This window comes from Neltuma alba, unplaced genomic scaffold (genome assembly GCF_004799145.2).
Source record: "Neltuma alba isolate B1F8T4 unplaced genomic scaffold, ASM479914v2 tig00011277_pilon, whole genome shotgun sequence".
Taxonomy (NCBI): Eukaryota; Viridiplantae; Streptophyta; class Magnoliopsida; order Fabales; family Fabaceae; genus Neltuma; species Neltuma alba.
The window spans coordinates 1,364,151-1,387,915 of record NW_021635987.1 but is presented as its reverse complement, the minus strand read 5'-3'; the positions used below and the strand labels follow the sequence as shown (position 1 = coordinate 1,387,915).

Genomic DNA, 23,765 nt, shown 5'->3' with positions numbered 1-23,765 from the left:
AATGAAGTGCTTAATGTGCAGTGTTTTTTTTTTTTTTTGAATTTACAACGATTGTTTTTTTGAATTTGTAGCGGTTTTTGAGAATTGCTACAAAATAGGCTGCCAAAATTTTTACCAAAAATTTGAAAATTTGGCATTTGCAGTGGTTCTAGTTCAGCATTTGCTGCAAATGCACATTTTTTTTAAAAAAATTATTGTCAAATTATTATTTGTTATTCATCCATTTTGTTACTTATATATGTAATTCTACATTATGATTTATTTATTTAAATATGTTTTTCATAAAAAAATTATTTAAATATGTGAGAAATAGTTTTTGAACTCCACAGATAGAAGGATGAATATTTGTTTTGTGGTAAGAATGCATAAGAGAGAAAAAAAAAAAAAAGGAAGAATAATATATAAGCATGATAATAAATGTAAACAGGAAACAAAATTAAATAATAAACTTTTTATTTTTTTTATCTTTAATAAACGTTGCATATTAGTAGTGGTTTTTTGGCAACTGTTACAAATGTGTAATTTAGTAGAGGTTATTTAGAATCGCTACAAAATAACTGCTATAGAACATTTTTTTTTATATAGTGTATCATATTTAGTCATTTAAAATCAATTTTTTTAAACCATATTCAGCAGCACTAATCATATTTATTTTAGGCTAGGATATAGCTAGACCATTTCGACTTTGAACTTGCTAAATGAAGTTGATGGATCTTGCAGTGGTTTTGAATTTTCTAGGGATCAAATGAAAATACTGGAAAAATTATGTGCAATATATATTTTTCAAGAATTTTTTTTTTGGATTAAGGTGCATCTAGCATCTCAAGCTATTTTCTTAGGTACACTCAGTGTTTTAAAATAATTTTTTGTTCACCCATCCTCCTAAAGTAATTAAAATAGTATATCCATATCCTAGGTAAAAATGTTTTGTCTGACCGTTAACCCCATGATTCAGCAGGTGACCCTTCCCCCCCCCCCCCCAAAAAAAATCTCAATCCCTTATACCATAACTATGTTTCCCACAAACACCAACAAGAAAGACAGTAGTGATCCTAGCTCGTAGATTCGCGTTCTCTTTTGAAGTTTTGCAGCTTCATCCACTTTTCAATCTTCCTCGTGTAATCCCCCTCTCCCCATCGCTCTAGATCGATTACCATCACACCCGTGTTGAAATAACAAGCCCTCCGATCCGCAAACGTGAGCGACAGAGACCGGTTCGACCAGAACAACGGCGTGAAGTAGTAGGTGAAATTGGTATTGCAGTATTCCAGCATGGCAAGGACCAAATTGAAGTCGAACGGAGTTGCAGTGAGCCTGGTGATGTCGTCAATGAGGACCAAGTCGGAGTCCAAGTAGACGACTTTGCAAACAGACAGCGGTAGGAGGTTGGCGAGGTAGTTGCGGCCGTAGTTGAGAGGGCAATCCAATGCGGAGCATATGGAGGAGATGAGGCTGGAGATGGAGGTATCATTGAAGGGGTAGATTCCAAAACGGAGGTAAGGAAAGGAAGTGGGGAGAGTGTGGTTGAGGATGGAGGAGGAGGAAGGCTTGGAGGCAGCAGAGATGAAATGGAAGACAATGTTGCGGGACAAGAGGAGTATGAGAGTATGGAGAAGATGGCGGCCATGGAACCTCAAAAGGTCAACTTTGAGAATGGAGAGAAAGAGAGGGTCATTTTGAGTTGAGTCATGCGGTTAACGGTCAAACAAAACAGTTTTGTTGGCCTGGAATATAGGTGTGTAATTTTAATTATTTTAGAATACCGAGTATACTAAAAATTATTTTAGGATTCTAGACGCACATGAGAAAATAGTTCACAATGATGGGCATAGTGTAACCTTTTTTTTTTGTTACAAAATTTTTTTTTTGATATATGCACACGTATGAAATTGTGTGTGGTGGACAAAAAAAATTCTTTATGATCGCGTTGTTTAATATTGGTGTCAGTTTGAGAAAGTGAAGGAAAAGTGATTGATTGAAAAAAAAAAACATATAAATGACTAAATGATAAAATGATGTGATGGAGAGATATTAAAATGAAACCAAAATCTTTCTTGACAAAACAAAAATGTTCTTGATCTAAATGATTTTTAATGTAATATTAGTAAACAGTTTTCACCATATACTATTTAGTTTTTTAACTTTTTATAGTGTTTCGATAAAAATGCCATTATGCTCTTAATTAACGCCTATATGAAAGAACTATCAATTTTTTGACCTTATTTAACCGCTTTTTACAAATAAACCATCAATAACCCAATAACCCAAATTAACCAAATTAAAATTGGCATCCTATTATATGACGGTTATAACTGTTAAGTATGCCAATATAGCATCATCTTAGGCCAATTGTCACCCAAATACACAATTTTTATCATATAACTATCAAATATGTCTCCAAATATTTGACCATTATTGTACTAGTTTAGAGAAAATATGACGTCTCCAGGTTTGAAATATTAAAAAAAACATAACCGTTAAATATCACAAATCCTATGGTAGTGATAAGATGAGTCTAACCAAGAAACTTAAATCTATTACCTCAAGTATATTTGATATAAATAAAAATATTAATAATAATCATTAATAACAAGCCAAGGAAATATTAGTTGATTTAATTTCTTATTAAGTATACCAAAAAGAATCATACAAAACTTTTAGTTTCTCAATTTAGTCTAAATTTTCGTTACCATACTTGGTTAGTTTTATATTTTTGCCACAATTTTATTTTATCTTTTTGTCAAACAACGACCAGTGGAAGAGGAAGGAAAAAGAAAAAGAAAAAGGAAAGTCACACCACACATTATTTGTAAAAGATAGCCGTGAATGGCAGAACAGAGTCATTTATTACAACCATGCATATAGATCACTTCTAATTCTGAAATGAAATACATTAACTTCATAAAACGTGTTGCAGGAAAAAATGGAAGAAAGTTTCCAAATTTCAAATTTTCATTACCTTGCTAGGTCTGGGAGACTGATGTGCCTCTTTCACTTCCTCCTCACATTTGTGTTTGGTGCCCCTCAAATTTTCAGCTTCAGATATTGAAGGCTCCATCTGTTCATCAAATGACTCATTGTATATCAAGTAGACAGCTGTTTTCTTCACGGCGAATCTTTTCTCAAAAACTGCTTTCACTTCCACTTGGTCATTAGATTCTAAATTTGATATTATTTCTTTCACCTTTGCTTCTTCCAAGGATTTTAGCTTGTCTTCTGTGTAGAGCAAAGTAGTTGTCTTTGTATGATTTATAATCATTAAGCAAATTATACAAGATTCACATGCCTTGTTATCCAAATTACCCAAGGGGATATATACAAAACAAATGGCCATCCCTTTTAAATGATCATGACCATTAATTGGAGGTACTTTAAATTTTACAGATGCTCCTTCACCCTTGAATGATAGCCAATAGGGGTAATAGTCACCAGGGAGAATATAGTCATCACTATACTTCCTAAGAGTCAATCCCTGCACAGCATAAGCACAACCTCCGATTTAACTATATAACATGTACTTAGAAATCCCCTGTTTTTGAAGAAAAAGAATTCAATTAGAGAGAGAACCTGTGAAAGACTTTTTGAAAGTGAACAAAAGACTTGACAACTCTTTCCAATTTGAATTAAAAGGTGTCCCAAGCAATTTTTAGGAGCAGAGATGCCCATACAATTTGTGGTACACAAGGAATCACAAATATCCAATCCATCTTCCATTTGATGTAGATTTGGTGCACTACTAGGATTGATTGTAGGAGCATTTAGAGTTGTCAAAGATTCCATTTGCTTTATGTCTTCAAGATTTTCAATATTGGTACAACCAGAAAGAATGAGAGTTTTCAAGCATCTTAATCCACGAAAGCTTCCTGGGAGTCTACACAGGCCAACACAATTCTCCAAATCTAGATGATGAAGTTTATCAAGAAGCCCAATAGAATCATGTATCATGCACAAGCTTGGACAATCTTTGAGGATCAACTTTTCAAGATTTGGTAGTTTTGAAAAATCAGGTGTTTGTGTCAAGTCGTAAGAGTAACTAAGATTGAGGATTGTCAGCCTCTTCAATAACTACAACGGAAACATTTAATTTCAAAGGGGAATTAGACGACCATCATAAAAAAATAAATGTTAGTAATAAAATATGCGGAACTGAGATGTAAAATCCTTCATCTAAACCAAAAACCTAAGTGAAAACATGGTTTTCAATCAACTGAAAATTAACACATGAAGGGAAAATCAGAATCTCAACCACTTGACCTGGAAAAGTTAACATAAATTCAATATGATGGTGTAATGCCTACATCTATAGCTAGACATACAAAGAGAATGTGAATTAAACGAAAATCTAGCAGCTTTAATTTATTCTTCAATAGAGAGATCCATTCAGAAGCTATGGAAAAATCTCAATAAAGGTCTATCAGGAAGGCTGTGAAATATAAAATCCAAGAAAAATAGAGTAACATATTTACACGTCCCATATCCCTCTTTTATTCCATATCCATAAACTTTGAAGCCAATACCAACAAATTAAATTAACCAACCTTTTTGAGTCATATCCCTCTTTTATTCCATATCCATAAATTTTGAAGCTAATACCAACAAATTAAATTAAACGAGCTTTTTGAGTCATATACGGGAAAAAAATAACAAATAAAAATTACCATACCAATATATCACAAAAAAATATTCACCGTAGCGCCACAAATTTGAAGTATTTTGATAATTTTTCACAGAAACTAGGCTTTCTGTCATATTGCAGTTTGGCATTTTTTAAATTTTTCAATTTTTTTTTTTTTGTAGTTATGGCTCAAAAAGTGAACAAACTAAGTACTACATCTAGTCATTACTATAAGATCTAGTTACAGAGATTTAAATACTACATATGGTGATTTCATATGTTAAGGAGTTACTATCAAAGAGTGATTCAAATACACATGATTAATAAGAGTATTTTAGAAAGACAACATCTATTTATTATAAACAACTAACTCAACTAATTTTCTTAATATTTACAAATTAGTTATTTAACTCATATATTAAAAACAAAAAAATAGTGTTAATTTACATACCTGGGGTTCCCTCCACATTTGTGTGAGCTTGCTATATTGTAAGTCAATAGCAACTAATTTCTGTTGATAAAAGTCGCTAGGAATGTGTTTTACGGGAAAGCCCTGCCAGCAAAGCCATCTGAGAGCTCTACTGATGTATTCGTATTCTCCTCTAAGTCGTACATTTTCAAGTTGGAGTAGTCTGAGTTTCTTCATCTTCCTAAAAGCTTTTGTTTGAAACTGCTTTCTTTTAGTTTTTGACAACTTCGAAGATAGTCCTTCAATAGCGTTTGTTCCCTGCAGAAATCGAAGTGTGCAGTTGTGTTATTTGTTTGCCAAAAAGCGAAATAGCGACATACTTGTCATGATCATCAAGCTTATAGACATGTGACTACAAAATGATTTTAAAATGCATACAACAAGGGGAAAAACCAAGTGGTATATATGACCAATTTATTTATACTCATCTGCACTTCGTGCAATACATGTTAGCCCAAGAAGCATTGAATAATAGACATAGAAGTTCTTACCCTGCGTTTTAATAATACAGCTTGTGCATCCTTGTGAAACCATAACCTACTTCTCTTCCCAAGAGTTCGAGACTCTTCACGAATTATTTCTCGTCCCATATCTCGAAGCAAATTATGCATACCAAGCTTATTGTTCTCATCAATAGTCACAAGGCTTCGCTCCTCAAGGTTTTTTATTCCAGTTTTGGCAAAAAATCTACAACCATTTAATATTTGTGTCACATCATCTTTGTCCATCCCAATAAAGAAGCAAGATATATCAAGAAATATTTCTTTATCCGACAAATCACTTAAACTGTCAAAGCTTGTTTTTAGCTTCTTTTGTATCTTTTTCAAGGGAATTTTTTTAATTCTCTCCAATACACTCTCCCATTCCTCTGTTTCTCTAGCAAATAAATAGGAGCCAAATACTTTAAGAGCCAATGGAAGTCCTCCAGAGTACGCAACTACACGTCTTGAAAGTTCAATGAAATCTTCTTTAGGGCTTTTTTGTCTAAATGCATGCCAACTAAAGAGCTCAATAGATTCTCTTTCATCCAAATTCTTTACTAAATGAACAACACAATTGCTTTCACGGAGTAGATGTCGATCTCTAGTTGTGATGATTACTATACTCCCTTTACCAAACCAATCACGACTTCCAACTAAAGCATGTAGTTGGCTTGACTTATCCACACCATCAACTACAACCAATGCCTTTTTATGACGAAGTCTATCCCTCAATATGTTTATTCCTGATTCAATGCTATTTATCTTCATCTTTGTAGGCTTACATATATCAGAAAGAAGTTGGTTCTGTAAGCGCACTTTCCCCTCTCTTTGATTCCAAACTTTTCTGATCCTTGGAAGGTAACTTCTACCCTCAAACTTATGACCAATTTTATTATAAATGGCTTTGGCAATGGTTGTTTTGCCCACGCCCCCCATTCCCCATATCCCTACCATGACAACATCTTCAGATGGATGGTTTTGGAGCATTGTGATCACTTCTTGCATGCGATTATCCACTCCTACTGGGTGCTCAGCCACATATAAGTCTTTCTTGTCCAATATATCACGAACATCATCAACAATAGCTTTCACGTATCCACTCTCCTCCCTACGAATCATATAAGCATAATAGGGAATGAATATTTGATATATGAACATGTACCGTTACAAATAAAGAGAGTCAATATTTTATAGTAAACAAGTTGGAAGTCAAAAATGCAAAAATTACTTGGAAGGAAGCACAATTAATGATAACGTATGTATCATGTGCTTGCTTGATTTTTCTAGTAAGCCATGCATGATTATGAGAGGAGTATGCTAACCCTAATTATTTTCTAGCACTAATACCGGGTTTGATAAAATATTCAAGTAAAATGCAAGCAAGCAAAAGCGAATTATGTTTCAAATTAAAGAATGTGACAAGTGATATCCAAACAATGCACAAATAAAAAAAAACATATCAAGTGTTTCAATCAAAAGTAAACAAAGAGTAAAAAATCACCTGGAATTAAGTATGACGGTCCCTGCAATGGCCCCAACATCACGAAGGGCTGTCCTCCACTTGGAAACTTGACCTTTTGGTGGTGAAAATTTTTGTATAAGTTTTTTAAATGCTTTTCCAAAACTAGAAGTTTGACTACGAACTTCTGATGGAGCCACGTCATAAAACACGGGTAGAATCACCTGATAATCTGATTTATGAAGCTCCCTTATCAATGACAGTTCATCCAAACACCATTTAGATGCAGCGTATTTCCTAGAGAAGATGATGATTGCAATTTTTGAGCTTCCAATTGCCTGCAATAATTCTAGTTTGATATGATTTCCTCTAGGAAGTTCAACATCATCTTTGAAAACAAAGATGCCAGCATCACGTAGAGCTGAATTTATATGCGAAGTAAAAGTTGCCCGAGTGTCTTCACCTCTAAAACTCAAAAACACATCATACTTATAACCTGAAGGTTATCAAAAATAGAGAATACCGTTAAATTAAATTCCTATTTAAATTAGTAGAATTAAAATATCATTACAATATAAACATTTCTATAATTTATGATATATCATAATATGGATAATAATATTAATTATCATTGCTACACGCATGTTTGGCATGCACATGCATAAGAAAAACCATAACCTACTTCGCTTTAGAAGATTGTTTTGTGAACTTTGATGTATTATTCTTCTTCCCATGAGCTGCGACATATGATGCATTTTAAGTTTGTTGTTCTTGTCAATGGTTACAAGGCTCCGATCCACCAGGGCTCCTATCCCAATGCTAGCATTACATCCGTGGCCATCCAACTTTTGGATCACATCATCCTTGTCCTCCCCAATATGAAATAAAACTATATTTAGAAATATTTCTTTTCCATTACCATCTAAAGAGTCAAAGCTAAGCTTCAATTTCTTGAATATAGCAGGAGGTGGAATTATGCTTAGTTTCATCAACTCCCAGTCCCATTCCCATGATGATTGCCCATATAAACTAGAGCCAAGGACGTTAAGAGCTAGCGGTAGTCCCTCAGCATAAGCAACCATTCTTCTGCAAAGTTCCATGAATTTTCCTTCTGGGCTTGCTCGTTTAAATGCTTTTCTAATGAAAAGTTCAAGAGACGCATCATTGCTTAAAAGCTTCATGCTATGTATATCATCCACTCCAAAGGTCTTAAGTAAATGTAAATCCCTAGTTGTAATGATGATTTTACTCCCTTCACCTAACCATTCACGATTTCCACATAAAGCACGTAGTTGCTCCAAGTCATTCACATCATCAAGCACAACAAGTACTTTCCTGTGGCGAAGTCTTTCCTTCAACTTGAGGCTTCCTGATTCATTGCTATCCATTCTCATATTTTTCGCTTCACATATTCTTGAAACAAGTTGTTCTTGCAAATAAACTCTGCCTTTGCTCTCCCAAGCTTGCCTTACATTTGAAAAAAAACATGTACTTTCGAATTCATTCTGAATGCGGTCAAAAATGAGTTTGGCAGTAGTTGTTTTGCCAATACCCCCCGTTCCCCATATCCCAAGGGAGACAACATCTTTTGATTGATGCTTATGAAGCATCGTAATCACTTCTTGCACTTGAGAACGAACTCCAACTAGGCCTTCTGTGGCACACGAGTCTTTCGTATCCAATAGATAACGAACAAGCTTGACAATATTCTGAATATCCTCACTTTCATTCCTGGAATTATTAAGAAAGAACAGCGGATAAGGGAGAATTAATTAAGAAGCATTGATTAAATAAAGCAGAATAATGACATCAAGAGCAACACATATATTTCCATCAAGAAATTAAACACAATAGCGTGCGTTATCAATTTTATCATCTTCACACCTTCATAGAATTTGGATAATATAAGTCAATTCACAAAATCATATATCCATGTTAATCATACAGCAACATAAATTAAGTTTTCGTTATGCGTGTGCTGTATCTTAAAGTTGTTATCTTGTCAAAAGTTTCAACAATGACAAACCCATGATAAATAAATCACAACGTGGTACTAGACCATGTGCTTAGTTGACTGCTATGAGTTTTGACTTTAAAAGATTTACAGAAAATATATTAGGTATATAGATTGTTATAGCCTGTAACAAACACGCTTTATATAACAATTATTATTATTATTATTAAACCACAAAACATTCAGTTCCTCATGGGCGAACAGTCCACCTGACACATGATCAATTTTATGAATCCATGTCACCTTACCTTTTTTTCCCCTTGGATTGGTAGAGGCAAGCAATATCACAGTTATCTTTTAACAACTAATTGTTATAGATTGCAACAAGAAATTGTACTCCCCCGTCCCTCCCTTATCTCATGCAAAATTGAAAATAAATAAAACGTAGAACAAAAAGAAAAATTAATTACTTGGACTCGAAATTAGGCACAACAAGCCCACAAACGCTTCCAGCTTCACTGAGAGCTGTCATCCACCCCGACACTTCATTTTCATCGGGTGAAATTCTTTGAACAAGATCTTGAAATGCTTGTCCAAAACTACATTCTTGATTATGAACCTCCGACGGATTCACACCATAAAATATGGGAAGAACTACCTGATCACGTGATCTGTGAAACTCCATAATTTTTGTGAGTTCCCCAAGGCACCTTCTGGAACTAGCATAGTGCTTAGAAAAGATGATGATTGCCATATCAGAACCTTCAATAATGCTTTCAAATAGTTCAACTGAAATATCATCTTTGAGAATAGAAATTCCAGCTTTCCTTAGAGATGAATAGAGACGACAAGGAAAAGATTCTTGAGCGTCCTCGCCTTTACTAAAGCTCAAAAACACTTGATATTTATTGCCTACATGCACTTAAAATTACACAAACACATAAAAGGCTCTGTACAGGATAATATTCATTGTGAATATATTCAAGAGCAACAAGATATATAATTTATTGGTACTCAAACCCAAAAATATAATACTCATTCAATTCTTAATATAGGACCTAATTGTTAAGTTAATCTTGGTCCCAAATATATAGCCTATTTCATATATTTATCCATACTCTTTTTTATTAAAAAAAATGACTCTGATCGAAAAACATATCATAATTCTTATAATTAACTAACTTACCTAACTTCTTTAATTTAATTAAATTAGTTAAATAAGTCTTATATTAAAAACCGGAGGAATATATGTATTTTTTTTATTTTCGTTATTTTTCTTCTCTCTCTTTCTTCTCCCATCAAACTCTGTTGTAGAAGCAGTTGTGCAGTTCATTGAAAGACGTTCACACAGCATTTTGTCCCTAAGTGCAAAATCAAATTTCTAGCTCCCTTTAGCCAAATCCTGGGCTTTTTCTTTTCTAGGCCAGCTGTCTACGCCTTGGGCCTGAAAAGAAGAATCATATATATATATATATATATATATGGTTATATAGGGTTAATAAAATTTTTTATCCCTCAAATTTGCCCATATTTTGATTTTGCAAATTTTTTTATTTAAAATTTTTGCTCCTATAATTTAATAAAAATATAGATTATTTTGCCCTTTGAGGAATCAAAATCTATGATTTAAAACTTGAGTGACTAAAATCAAAATTCACGGAAATTGGAGAGATAAAAGATTATATTAACCCATATATATATATATATATATATAAAAATCAAAGAAGTAGCTTCTCTCCTTTACCTTTCCCCTCCTCTACCCCCTTATCACCATGGGATAATTCTTAATGATCGAGATTTAATATTTAAAAAATATTATTATTTTGGAAAAAAATTACAATTTTACTTAAAAAATAGGTATTATTATTACTGCAAAATTATTTCTGCGGTAATTCATGCTTATTTATGTATTTTTAAGTAAAATTATAATATTTTTTTGGGCCAAGATAATCATATTTTTTTAAAAATATTAAATCTGAGTCATTAACATTTAATCTAACGATAATAAAGGGGCAGAGGTAGAGCTGGCCCACTAGCCCGCCAAAAATGGCAGGCTCGGGTTGGCAAAATGCCAACCCGCCAAGGTGCGGGCTACTCCAACTCGCACCGTTTTCAGCCCGCTCCGCCGCGGGCTAGCCTGCTTCTTTTTTTTTTATATATATAATTTCTAATATATTATACAACATAATTGGAAGATTTTTACCCCCAAATTTCATATTTACATCTTCTCATCCATGTAATTGCATATGTAATACATACATAAAAGATCTACTTAATTAATTTGGATAAGAAAAATAGTCAAATTAATTATTTAGAAAAAAATATGTGTTAGTTTTTCTAAAATATCTTCTCAAATTATAAATTAATCCTCACATTATTTTATTATAACTTATTACTCAAGTTTAAAACTCCAAGTCCAATTTTAACATTACAAACTAAGCTCAAACTTATACAAATAATAATATTTTTTAAAAAAAGAAGTTAGGCGAGCTCGGGTTGGCAAAATGCCAGCCTGCTAAAGTGCGGGCTACTTCAGCCCGCAGCCGGCCTGTATCCGCACCGCCAGCCCGCATTCCCAGCTCTAGGCAGAGGGGGGGAGGAGTAGCAAAGACAAGTTAGGTCATATATTATATCCCTCTGCTTCTTTTTAATTGTCATTTGTATGAGAGAATTTTGATCATTTTTATTTGTCACTTGTACCATTTTTTATGCTTCATTTCAAATTTTGCCCCTATTAATTAATGGAAACACATGTAAAGGTGAAGAGCAAGGAAATGGGTGAGAAAAATATACAATTTAATAAGGATAAAAGTGAAAAATTTTATGTATTTAATAATTTACTTGGCTTATGAAAAACTTCTACAAGTAACAATTAAAAAGGACTAGAATGGTGTATTATATATGTCCTAAAAGCCCTATAACGGAAACAATGTTCATTTTTGGCCGAGGGGTAGGTTTTTTTTTTTTTCAAAAAAAGCCACTAATATGTGTGTGTATACACACAACTTTTTGGAGACTCAATTTGGTTCTAAATATAAAAATATAATCTATTTTTTCTTCACTATTTATCTATTTTATCCTTAAGCAATTTCTACATTAAAAGTTGCTATAAGAGTACACGATCAATAAAAGTATTTATAGAAAGATAACATTTATTTATGACAAATAATCAACATAAATAATTTTGTTAAAAAAAACATAAATAATTTTCTTAATATTAATAAATTACTTATCTACCTCTTAAGTAGAAGAGGTAGCATATTGGTAAGCCAATTATTTTCCTCAGGGAACCAAGACAATAGGCGATAGCAGAAGCAGAGATTGGCACTCCAACGGTTCCGTTTATTATATCAGTTAGATGATACTGGTAAAAAAATATAGAGGACCGAAAATTGAGAAAGAAGAAAGGGAGGTGGAATTAGGGTCATCTTCTAGCTCCCCTCTCTCTCACACCCATGAGATGAGCACTGTCGGAGAGCAGAGAAGGTGACAGAACGGAGAAGCAACAGGATGAGGCTTTTTGGGGGGGGGGGGTGTTTTGCGTTATAGGTACAAGGACCAGAGAAACACGGACCCTTTAAAGAATGTGGGATGCGGGCCAAGTAGCACGGAAAGAGCTTCAAAGGCGGATTCCTACATTTATAAGAAGTTGGGTTGACTAGACTGAGGAACAATATAACGATGAGAGACAGGGAAACGGATTAATCACGTGACAATGAGTTGGATCATTGAGTAACCCGTGACACGTGAGTGTCAGTCAAATAAAACAATTTAACACTCAAATTTAATTAGTTCCAGAAATTTTTTTAAGCGTTAAGGTGCCTCTCAAGTAGGCTAAAGTGTTTTATCATATAGAAATATTTTTTTAGACGTATCTAACATTCTAAAAATGTCTGTTAAAATGTATGTTGAATAAATATATATCAAACACTATAAAGTATTTTTTCAGTATGCTAGACATACCTAAAAAAATGTTTTTGGGTAGTGGACGAACTGTAAAATATTTTAAGTATTAGATGCACGTGAAAAATTATTTCAAACTGCTGGATACAACTTCTTTTTATTATTGGTCATCGCTTGTTTAAAGTATTGTTGTTTCAGAATTCAAACTTTAATTTATCACATCATGAAAGACTAGACCATTTCACCAAAACCAAACTTGTTGGTATTCTTAGTCATCACCTAAAAGGCTAAAATTATAAAAGGATGTGATTAAGAAAAATTGAAAAAAATTGCACTAATGTCTCACCCAAAAGAAATAAATACAGAAAAATACCTTGAAATCATTAAATTAATTTGAAGTACGAAGGACTTTATCAATTCCACTTGTTCAATTATTAAACTACCATCATCTTTTTTTTCAAATTATCAAATTTTTTTAGCAGTATGTTTTGGCAATAGAAAGAATAGTAGCTAACAACTTAAAGTGCAACAGTTAACAATTATGATGCTATGTATTAACAACACTTTTTCTCAATACACCATAGGGATTTCTAATCTCAATAACCTTTATCATATTCATTCATTTCCACCCATAACAAAATAACCCATTGACGAAATACTTAAAAACATAGTAGCAATTCATGACTCTACAATTATTTGAGTAGATTAAGTTCCTATGATTATTGATATGCTCTTGACTCGTCATTTAATTGATAAACATTCGTTTCACTTCTCAAATTATATAAAATTATAACCAAAATATATCATATAAATAAAATCAAAATGTATCATGTAAACATATTTAACTTGAAATCATGTGTGATTAGAATATGTAAATTGAAATGAGATTATATCATAAGTTTATATCAGATGTCTTGGCAGTATGTCATTGATAATTTAAAATGCAATAATGAACAACCACCACAACAGGTATGAACAATATTATATTCTTAGCATATCACGAAGTTTTTAACTACAACAACCTTCAGCATGTTTATTCTCTCCACCCAAAACAAGAAAGATTCTAATTGCAGCAGGGTGTGAAAATCTAATTAGAATATGTTTGGTACGAGGAGTTTGGAGAGAAAGAGACGAGAGTAGAGGGATTTTACTTCCCTCTTTTTGCATGGCATGATAAAAAGTTTAGGAGGTGAGGAAAAATTTTCTAAACTTTCCTTCCATTCTAACCCTCCCCTCCAGAAGTGGAAAGATTTGCTGATTTGGAAAGAAAGTATAATATTTTGTCTTGTTCTATTTTTATTATTCTAAAATTACCCGTCCTCTCCTTTTCTCCGTTACCTTTGTCCGAGTGCTTATTCTCACTGCTCACACTCTAACTCCATTACCCTCAACCTTCGACCATTGTCGGGAGAGATTAATAAATTTTTTTCTTTCCCCCCTTTTTGGGCCAAAAGGATGATATATAATCGATACAAAGATAGAGAGAGTTTCTTATGCTTCTAGCGTTTTAGAGTGTGTTTGGATTGATGTTGAGCAAAACTAACTTCTAGTCTAACTAACTTTTGTAACTGAAATTAGAATATTAAAAGTTATTTGGATGATTAATAGAAAAGTGAATTCAATTGTAAAATGACTTAAAAGAACATAGACTTTATTGAATAGTATTTTTGGATATTTTATGTTTTTAACGTGGTAATAGTTAAAACAATACCTAAAATTATTATGATGAAATAAAAATAGTTTATTTGTGAGATTATAAAATAAAAATATTTGCTATCGATAAAAATTTGAAAACACATTGTAGATAATTAATTAAATAGATATAATGGACAAATTAAAAAAATAATAAATAATATAAATGGGTTGCTCAGTGCTGGTAAGAAAAAATAATAATAAATGTGCTGGCCTACTAAGGGATCGCCAACAAAGGACATGAAGGTAAAAAGAATTAGTGGGCTCCACTCACTGCAACGCAGCCTCAGGCAAAAGCTAGAAAAAGTTTCATTAGATAAAAGTCAGTTTGAAGCGGCAATGGCGATGGAACAAAACGCTACCCCAGACAATCTTTTTTCTTCAAAAAACTCTCCAACCCAGGTTTCACGCTTTCTAGGACGCGTATTGCAGGCTAAATGGTAATCTAAACATGGCCTTAATATGCTCCTAGCGTTTTCTACTTGACTTCTGTTGGGGGGGAGGAGAAAAATTAGACCAGTTTGAGCGTTTTTCGCTTAAATTTAATAATTATAAAATTATAATTTTATACATTAAATATTATTATAATTATTTATTAAGTATTTTTCAAAATTTGAAAAAAAAATACAATTTAAATAAAATAGGATAAAGTTATCCATATAAAAATATTTTCTCTCACCTTCCCTCCTCAACCAATCAACATAATATTAAATCCCCCTTCCATTCCTTCAAACGAGCTGATATTAAAATTTCTCTTCTCCCCTCCTCTTTATTAAAATTCCTCTCTTTTTTAGTTTTTTATTGAGCCAAACAAATCCTTATGCTCAACAAGGGGAAAAAAAAGTGAATTACGAATTAAAAATGCCGAGATAGTTATTAATTGTTATGGGGTCATTTGCCACAGGGTCATGAATTGTTGTTACGTTTCTAGGTATTTTATGAATCAGATACTTTGTTGAGTGGGAATAAATGAATATGATGAATGTTATTCTAACTCGTGTGATTAAAATGTGCTGTTAATAAATATCGTGATTGTTAACTGTTATACTTTAGGATGTTAGTTGTCACCACATACTGCTAAAAAAACGGGATAATTTGAAAAAGAAGATGAGGTTATCTGGTGATTAAATAAGTAGAATCTAAGACAATGAAATCCTGAATTTCAGAAGATGGGGTTATCTGGTGATTAGATAAGTAGAATCTAAGACAATGAAATCCTGAATTTCATAGTCCATAACTTTTCATTAGATGAGTATTAATTTATGATTTCAAGTCACTTTTTGTATTTATTTTTCTTTGGTGCAATCTGAATACAATTTTTCCAAAAACTAAACCTAATTAAAATGAGGTGAAAAATACAAGGAAGTAATTGGGAGATTTAAATGAAAAATGGGAATATTTGGCCAACAGATAAAAGCCAAAAAAGAGAAAAATCTGCCGATTAATTTTTTCAAATGAAAAAAACAGGAAAAGGAAAAAAATGAAAAGAAAGTAAAAGGATTAATGATTTTACCCTGCTGGCTCGCAGGCTCATTCCCTATATCTATGGGATCTTCCATCGGCATCAGCTCGAAAGATATTGGAGTGTTGAAACGTCCAATCGTTTGGAGCAACTAGCATCATTATCGATCAAACCAGAGAAGAAGAAGAAGAAGAATGCGTTAAAAATGGAGCACCTAGCATCATCATCAATCAAACCGAAGAAGAAGAACAAGAGGATCGGAATGCATTAAAAATGGAAAACCTGGCATCAATATCAATCAAACCGAAAAAGAAGGTGTAGATCGAGCGGTAAGTTTACCTGAGAATTGCTGCCTTTCTTTGTCGGTGAAAGAGAGGCGATTAATCTAGCTTGCGCCAAAGATCAGAGAAGAGAGAGACAGAGTCCCAGAGAGGTTATACTTGCGAGGCTTCTGCTTCTGCGGAAGAGAGTGAATTATTAAACGGGGAGGCTCTGAGCACCATTGACTTGACTCAAAAAATTAATTAAAAAAAATTATTACCTTTGATTTAATTTTTATTAGAATTTTATATATAAAATTCTAATTCATTTTATTTCTCGTATAGTTATTATAATAACAATAATTCTAACTGATATATTTTATTAGCAAAGATGTTTTAATCAAAACAATATCTATTTATTATAAATAATTAATTTAACTAATTTTTTAATTTATTTAAATTAATTAAATAATTTTTATAAATAATATTAACCAAGTATTGGCATAACAACAATTGGCTGGCGAATAAAAAAAAAAAAACCTGTAACGACCCATGTGGGGAACTGATAGGCCACAATGAGGCCGTCTCTTCTATTCTACATCTTATTTTTGGTGAGCATTTGGTTTTTTGGTTCGGTTATCAGTGATAATTGAATAATCGAATAGAGTAAATTTTAAACACAAAACCGAAACCAATTAACCGAACTAATCAAAATCAAATTAACTAAAAATTTCGGTGCAGTTAACCGATTAACCAAAAAATATAAATATGAAAAATAATAATAAAACACAATTACAACGATTAATTAATAAATATCTCATCATTCATTATGATTTATTATAATAATATTTATTATAACCATATTTATTGAATATAAATATATTTAAAAAGTTCACATATAGCCATATATATATTTATTTAATATAAATATATAATATATTTATTTCGGTTACTCGGTTATAATGGAATTTTTTTCTACTAACCGAACTGAACACCGAAACAGAATTGTTAAAAAAATAAAAACCAAATATATAACTGATAACCGACCTGACCACCCCTCCTAGGGCTGTTCACGGGATGGAACGGAACCGGCACAGGCCCCGATGAACAGTAACGGGATAGATTTTCTGTCTCGTGTCCCGGCCCGTCCCGGGGTTGTCCCGATCGGGACGGGACGGATCTGGGATAGGATCGGGACGTCCCAAACTTTTTTTTAATTTTCTTTTAATTTTTTTAATTTTTTTTAAATTTAAAAAAAATTTTAATTATGGTTTTTTGGGCTTAAACCTTATAAAAATATCTTTTTATTTTCTTTTTTATTTGTTTGCCACTCTTAAACAAAAGCTCAAAATATTATATATAATAATCATTAAAAACTCTAAACAAAAGCTTTTAACACAATAAAAACTTGCTAAAAATTCTAATAATTAATAATCTCAAATCATTAACAAATATAAAAACTCTAAATAAATATATCCATAGTTTTATACAATAGTCTCAAATCTTAAAAAAAATATGAAAAAAATGTTATTATATAAATAGGATAAAAAATAAAAAAAAATAAAAAAAGGGACCGGGACGAGACGATCCCGTCCTGTCCTGGTCCCTTTTTTTGTCCCGTCTCGGTTTGTTTCGGAACGGGCCGGTTTTGAACACTCCTATTCCCTCCTCCCATTTTCCCGTCTCCCATCTCATCGCCATTCACCACTTTACATCCCCATTCTTTGGAATTTAGCTCAAAACAGTTGATGTTTTTAATTTTTTTTCCCTATAAAATCCAGACATTGAAAAAGTTGCTCATCACGTAGAAATTATCAAAACGAATGACGTTTTTTCTTGAAAATATAAGGCTTTATGCTAAAACTCACAGAAGATGGCTGGTCTTGTGTGACAATCAAAAGAAGTATATGTAGAATGTTTAGTTTTTTTTTTTTTACCGGTAGAATGTTCAGTGTTAAAAAAAAAAATTTTGATCCTGCCTCCCACGTATGGTGTGAAATTTTAAAAGCAAGACCCCTTTGAATTGGGAATAACGATTATAAGGGGGTGCAATGGCAGCATGGAGAATGAAGAGATCGGTGTAAAACGAAGAAAAGAAGAGGGGGGAGAGAGAGAGGCAGAGGAGGGCGGTGGGCACGTGAGTGAGGGCAGCAAGCAACAAAGAAGCTGTACAATGGCCAATGGGGATTCCCTTCCCAACTGCTGTCATTTTCTTGTCAGCTGCCCCGAAATTACCCCTCCCCCCTCGCTCTCTCTCCTCCTTCCTTTGCTCCCTATGCTCCCTCCACTTCATTCATTTTCATTACCTTCTTCCTTCTCGTATTTAATTAATTACTTTCCCATCTTCCTGCATGCTCTCAACTAGGACTGCACATAGGACAGGACAGGACCTTTACCTGACACTCAGTCTGAAAAATGAATGGGCTTGAAAATACAATCTATTACCTGGCCCTGCCCATAAAAAGCCCTGATAAGTTCGGGTTGGGTAAATGCGGGCTGGGCAGGACAGGCTTCCATACCCAGCAAATCAATATACTATATTGCTTAACTAGTTATTTATGTTCCCCTAGATAATCTAGTGTAACTTTATATTAAAATGGCAACTTGACCTTAATTTAGTTATTTCTAATTAATATATTATGAAACAACATTTTATAGTAGCTAAGAGGAGTAAAGTATGATAAACAAAAAATGTTGTTAGTATACTTTATTAAACTTAATTATTTTTCTAGTTTCTAAAATTTCTTAACCAAATGTAAATATTTTTTTTCCATAACTTCCAAATACTCATAAGAGCATGGATCAATTATACAAATTGCTAATAGTCATAATATTTGTATTAAAAAAGAAAATGATTATACAAATCGCAGTAAATGATAACACGTGTACTCTCAAAATCATTTGAAAATAAATAAGTATAATGAATATTGAATATTGATGCAACAGTGTGTTTGATTCAGGAGATAAATATGAGACAAATAAAATATATATAAATAAAATTATATATATTTTGCGGGCAGGGCTAAATAGCTAGGGCAGCATACCGTGCCCGATGTCCAGCCCTGCCCGACAATTTGCCCGGTCCGCACATGCCCAATATATCTTTCGGGCCATTTGTTTAGAACGGGCTGGGTATTTTTTTGCGGGTTTGGACGGGCATAACGGGCTATTGGGCTCTATAAACACCCCTACTCTCAACACCCACTTCACATTATATCATTAGTCCTCAACCCCCCTGCATATCAGTCAAGTCTAGTTTTCTTTAAAAAGATGATACTACTACATCCAAATAAAATTAAAATGAAATTATATGATTCGCTCATCACGGATGGACGGGACAACCCGTTCTTGCTGAGAATAGCTGGACAGGAAGAACGCTACAAATGTTGAACATATAACGAGAGAAGAAGGCGTATATTGAATGATTATTACGTGTAATTAGGAGAAAAAAAGTGAGGAAGGGAGGAGTACGATGTTAGCAGAAAAAAGGGGGGGTTTTGGACTTTTGGTTGTGGGGGAGGCACTCAGTGGTAATGCCTGGGGCTGGGGGGTCTTTTGTTGTGTAGTGACTTAAAAAAGCAGATGAACATGGATGGATCCGTGGAGAGTAGCGTGGAGGGAATAAAGTAGGGAGATAAAGAGTAAATATGATTCCTGGAAAACAGAGGCGTGCCAAAAGGGTGAATTGGAGAATTGGGGTATGGTTAGCGCGAGTGTGTGTGGATTTGGAGGGATCCAGTGAGATATGGAGAAGGAGGCATATATTCACGGTGAAATTAAGGGAATTGGATTCTCTCCACTATCCTTCCCGTCCTCTTCCCCTCCACTACTCTCATTTTCTCTTCACAATCATTGGATCAAAACTCCAATGGTCCAGATTTAATATTTTATAACATTTTATAAAAATAAATATTATGATAAAAAATAGATAAATAAATTTAAACTGTTAAAATCTATTCTGAACAGTTCACAATTACAGACTGTTATTATAGAGCAATTTTTAAAAATTTTTTTTTATTACAATTGTAAATTGTTCAGACCAGTTTTTAACTGTTTAAATTTATTTATTTATTTTTTTAATAACATTATTTTTATAAGATGTTAAATCTGGACCATTGGAATTTTGATCTAATGGTTGTGAAGAGAAAAGAAGGGTAGTGGAGAGGAAGAGGATGGGAAGGTAGTGGAGAGAATATAAGTCCGAAATTAAGGAGGTGTTTGGGAAGTATCAGAAATGCTTCTGAAAAGTATTTTTTTGTAAATCAAGATAAACTCATCTATATATTTATTTTGTATACCGTAAAAATACTTTTAAAATTATGATTTTGATTCTTTCCAAACACTCTGTAAAAAAAAGGGTTTTGGGTGTGGGGGAGGCCCTCAGTGGTGATGCCTGGGGCTGGGGGGGTCTTTTGTTGTGTAGTGACTTAAAAAAGCAGATGAACATGGATGGATCCGTGGAAAGTAGCGTGGAGGGAATAAAGTAGGGAGATAAAGAGTAAATATGATTCCTGGAAAACAGAGGCGTGCCAAAAGGGTGAATTGGAGAATTGGGGTATGGTTAGCGCGAGTGTGTGTGGATTTGGAGGGATCCAGTGAGATATGGAGAAGGAGGCATATATTCACGGTGAAATTAAGGGAATTGGATTCTCTTCACTACCCTTTCCATCCTCTTCCTCTCCACTACTCTCATTTTCTCTTCATAATCATTGGATCAAAACTCCAATGGTTCAGATTTAATATTTTATAACATTTTATAAAAATAAATATTATGATTTTGATTCTTTTCAAACACTCTGTAAAAAAAAGGGTTTTGGTTGTGAGGAAGCCCTTAGTGGTAATGCCTGGGGCTGGGGGGGTCTTTTGTTGTGTAGTGACTTAAAAAAGCAGATGAACATGGATGGATCCGTGGAAAGTAGCGTGGAGGGAATAAAGTAGGGAGATAAAGAGTAAATATGATTCCTGGAAAACAGAGGCGTGCCAAAAGGGTGAATTGGAGAATTGGGGTATGGTTAGCGCGAGTGTGTGTGGATTTGGAGGGATCCAGTGAGATATGGAGAAGGAGGCATATATTCACGGTGAAATTAAGGGAATTGGATTCTCTTCACTACTCTTTCCATCCTCTTCCTCTCTACTACTCTCATTTTCTCTTCACAATCATTGGATCAAAACTCCAATAGTCCAGATTTAATATTTTATAATATTTTATAAAAATAAATATTATGATTTTGATTCTTTCCAAACACTCTGTAAAAAAAAGGGTTTTGGTTGTGAGGAAGCCCTCAGTGGTGGTAATGCCTGGGGCTGGGGGGTCTTTTGTTGTGTAGTGACTTAAAAAAACAGATGAACATGGATGGATCCGTGGAGAGTAGCGTGGAGGGAATAATGTAAGGAGACACCAGACGGGGACAGTGACAAGACGAGAGGGAGAAAGAGAGAGTGTTGCGTTCTGAGCTTGAATTTGGATGCTTTATGGCAGCCTTTTTAGCATCGCCCTCCCCTCTCTACCCCTTCATCATTCCTCTCACTTTGTGTGTGGCCCATCCCTTCCATCCCCTTTACCAATTCCCACCCAGCTTCTTTTCTCTTCTCTCGTTCCATCTAATCTCCCGCGTGTTCAGGAATTTTCTGTAATTACACACCCCCCAAAACAAAAAAAACCACCATGTGTCTTTGCTCTTGTATGAGTCGTTTTTTTTTTTTTTTGGTGAATTGTATGAGTCGTAATTTACATATGAGTAGCATACCCCATACGATCCCCATACGATCAGGATTTTGTCTCTCTTTACATCTCATTTCTCTGCACTCCCCCGTTTCCCCTAAATTAAAACCCGCCCTCTCTCAGTTTTCTCCCCTTTCATTTCTTCCAGTCCTCCATTCCTTCATGCTATCCATTCTCTCACATACCTCGTTTCTACTTTCTTTCTTCAGTCCCCTTTCCCAGCCACACTAACTTTGTCGCCCTACATGCTCCACTTCATTGGACCCCCCCCCCCCCCCCGGCAAAATGAATCTCCAAGCAGTCACCCCCCCTCCCGGGTTACAATGAACATTTGTTTTTATGAATCCATGCATATATACTAGTCATACGTAGTGTTAGGTTATGAAGCTAAATATTGAAATAACGCACGTGGTTAAAGACGGATCCTGGAGCTTGTGCGCCCGGCCACCTCACTGGGCTAAAAAAGAGTTATCTGTGTGGGTGTGTGTTTTTTTTTTCTGGGAATCAGTAAAAATAACTTCATTTGTCCTTAAAAGAGAGAAAATTAATAAAAGACATCTAAGTAAAGCAGAATAATTGCTAACGTGCCAATGACGCCTAATGGCCCAAAAATAGTTTTTGAGAGATTGTGGGCTGAATTTCACTGGTAATTTCAGCCTACTAGTATTTATCATACTAATTAAACAAAAAGAATAGAAAAACTATAAATAAAGACCCCTGAATATATAAAATTGTAATTTGAGATTCTGAATTTGGAAAATAGCAAATAAAAACCTGGTCTCACTTTTGCAAATATGAAATGCCGGTGAAATGTCTGAAATGCCCATAAGTCAAATGATAAGTTGACTATGAGAAATTACAACTTCATTTTAACAAATAATAATTTCAGTAGACCAAATCACAACTTAACTGAAAGTATACCAAATGACGAGTTGATTATAGAAAATGACGAGTTCACTTTAACGAATAACAACTTCAATAGACTAAATCATAGTTTGCCTGAGGGGCATTTTAGACATTTCATTCACAGTCCTAATTTGCTATTTTCTAAATTTAGAATCTCAAATCGCAATTTACATATTTGAGAGTCTTTATTTGTAATTTCCTAAAAAAAAATTGTTAATGATCAGAGAATAGTATAATCCCTAATAATAGTAAGGTGCACCAAATTTCCCCCCTAAAATTTTGGTTTGTTCATCTTTTTTACTCTCTTTTCTTCTCTCTTCATTTTTTTCCTTAAAATTAAAAAATCAAATAAGTCTGCTCCTGACTATTAGCATTTTTTTCTGGAAAAAAAATTGGATATTTGTCCTTGAATCGACGGGGCTAAAAGCGGGAGAGAAAAAGGGAATAAACTTCTGACTATCCCCATAAAACCCCATATGTTGTGTGGCTTTACCTTAAGGTCAGTTTGGTACGAAGTATTAAAAATAAAAGATTATGATTGATATTGTAATTGAAAAAAATCATTAAAATAATACTCCTCCGGTCCTAATTATAAGACCCAATTGACTTATTTGAGGAGATTAAGGAAGTAAGTTAAGTTGGTTATTTATAATAAATAAGTGTTGTCATTCCTAAAATATCCTTGCTAATTAAGTATATTGGCTAAACCTATCATTATTAGAAGGATTATCTTGGAAAAAAATGCATAAATATAAGAGATAAAATGGATTGGGGTCTTATAATTAGGACCAAATAAAAAGTCAAATGGGGCCTTATAATAAAGACCGGAGGAGTATTTAGT

The 23,765-nt window shown here is 33.6% G+C and overlaps 1 protein-coding gene and 1 pseudogene across 1 annotated transcript; both read right to left on the bottom strand.

The window, feature by feature from the left end:
• Positions 1-999: 999 nt before the first annotated feature.
• LOC114711130 (probable galacturonosyltransferase-like 8) lies at positions 1,000-5,261 on the bottom strand (annotated as a pseudogene).
• A 64-nt stretch (positions 5,262-5,325) lies between these two features.
• Positions 5,326-9,733, bottom strand: LOC114711129 (TMV resistance protein N-like). Its single transcript, XM_028895478.1, has 5 exons — positions 9,450-9,733; positions 7,708-8,756; positions 7,068-7,521; positions 5,576-6,674; positions 5,326-5,436 (listed from the first exon to the last, which is right to left on the bottom strand). The coding sequence occupies exons 1-5, from the start codon at positions 9,731-9,733 to the stop codon at positions 5,326-5,328; spliced, it is 2,997 nt and encodes a 998-aa protein (XP_028751311.1).
• Between the last annotated feature and the right edge of the window lie 14,032 nt (positions 9,734-23,765).

Excerpts from the sequence above, each read along its gene's own strand:
- LOC114711129 (XM_028895478.1), bottom strand. The coding sequence starts at position 9,733 with ATGGCAATCATCATCTTTTCTAAGCACTATGCTAGTTCCAGAAGGTGC. Across the intron at positions 7,522-7,707 it reads AAACAATCTTCTAAAGCGAA|GTTATAAGTATGATGTGTTT; the intron begins GTAGGTTATGGT and ends GATAACCTTCAG. Across the intron at positions 6,675-7,067 it reads ACCGTCATACTTAATTCCAG|GGAGGAGAGTGGATACGTGA; the intron begins GTGATTTTTTAC and ends TATGATTCGTAG.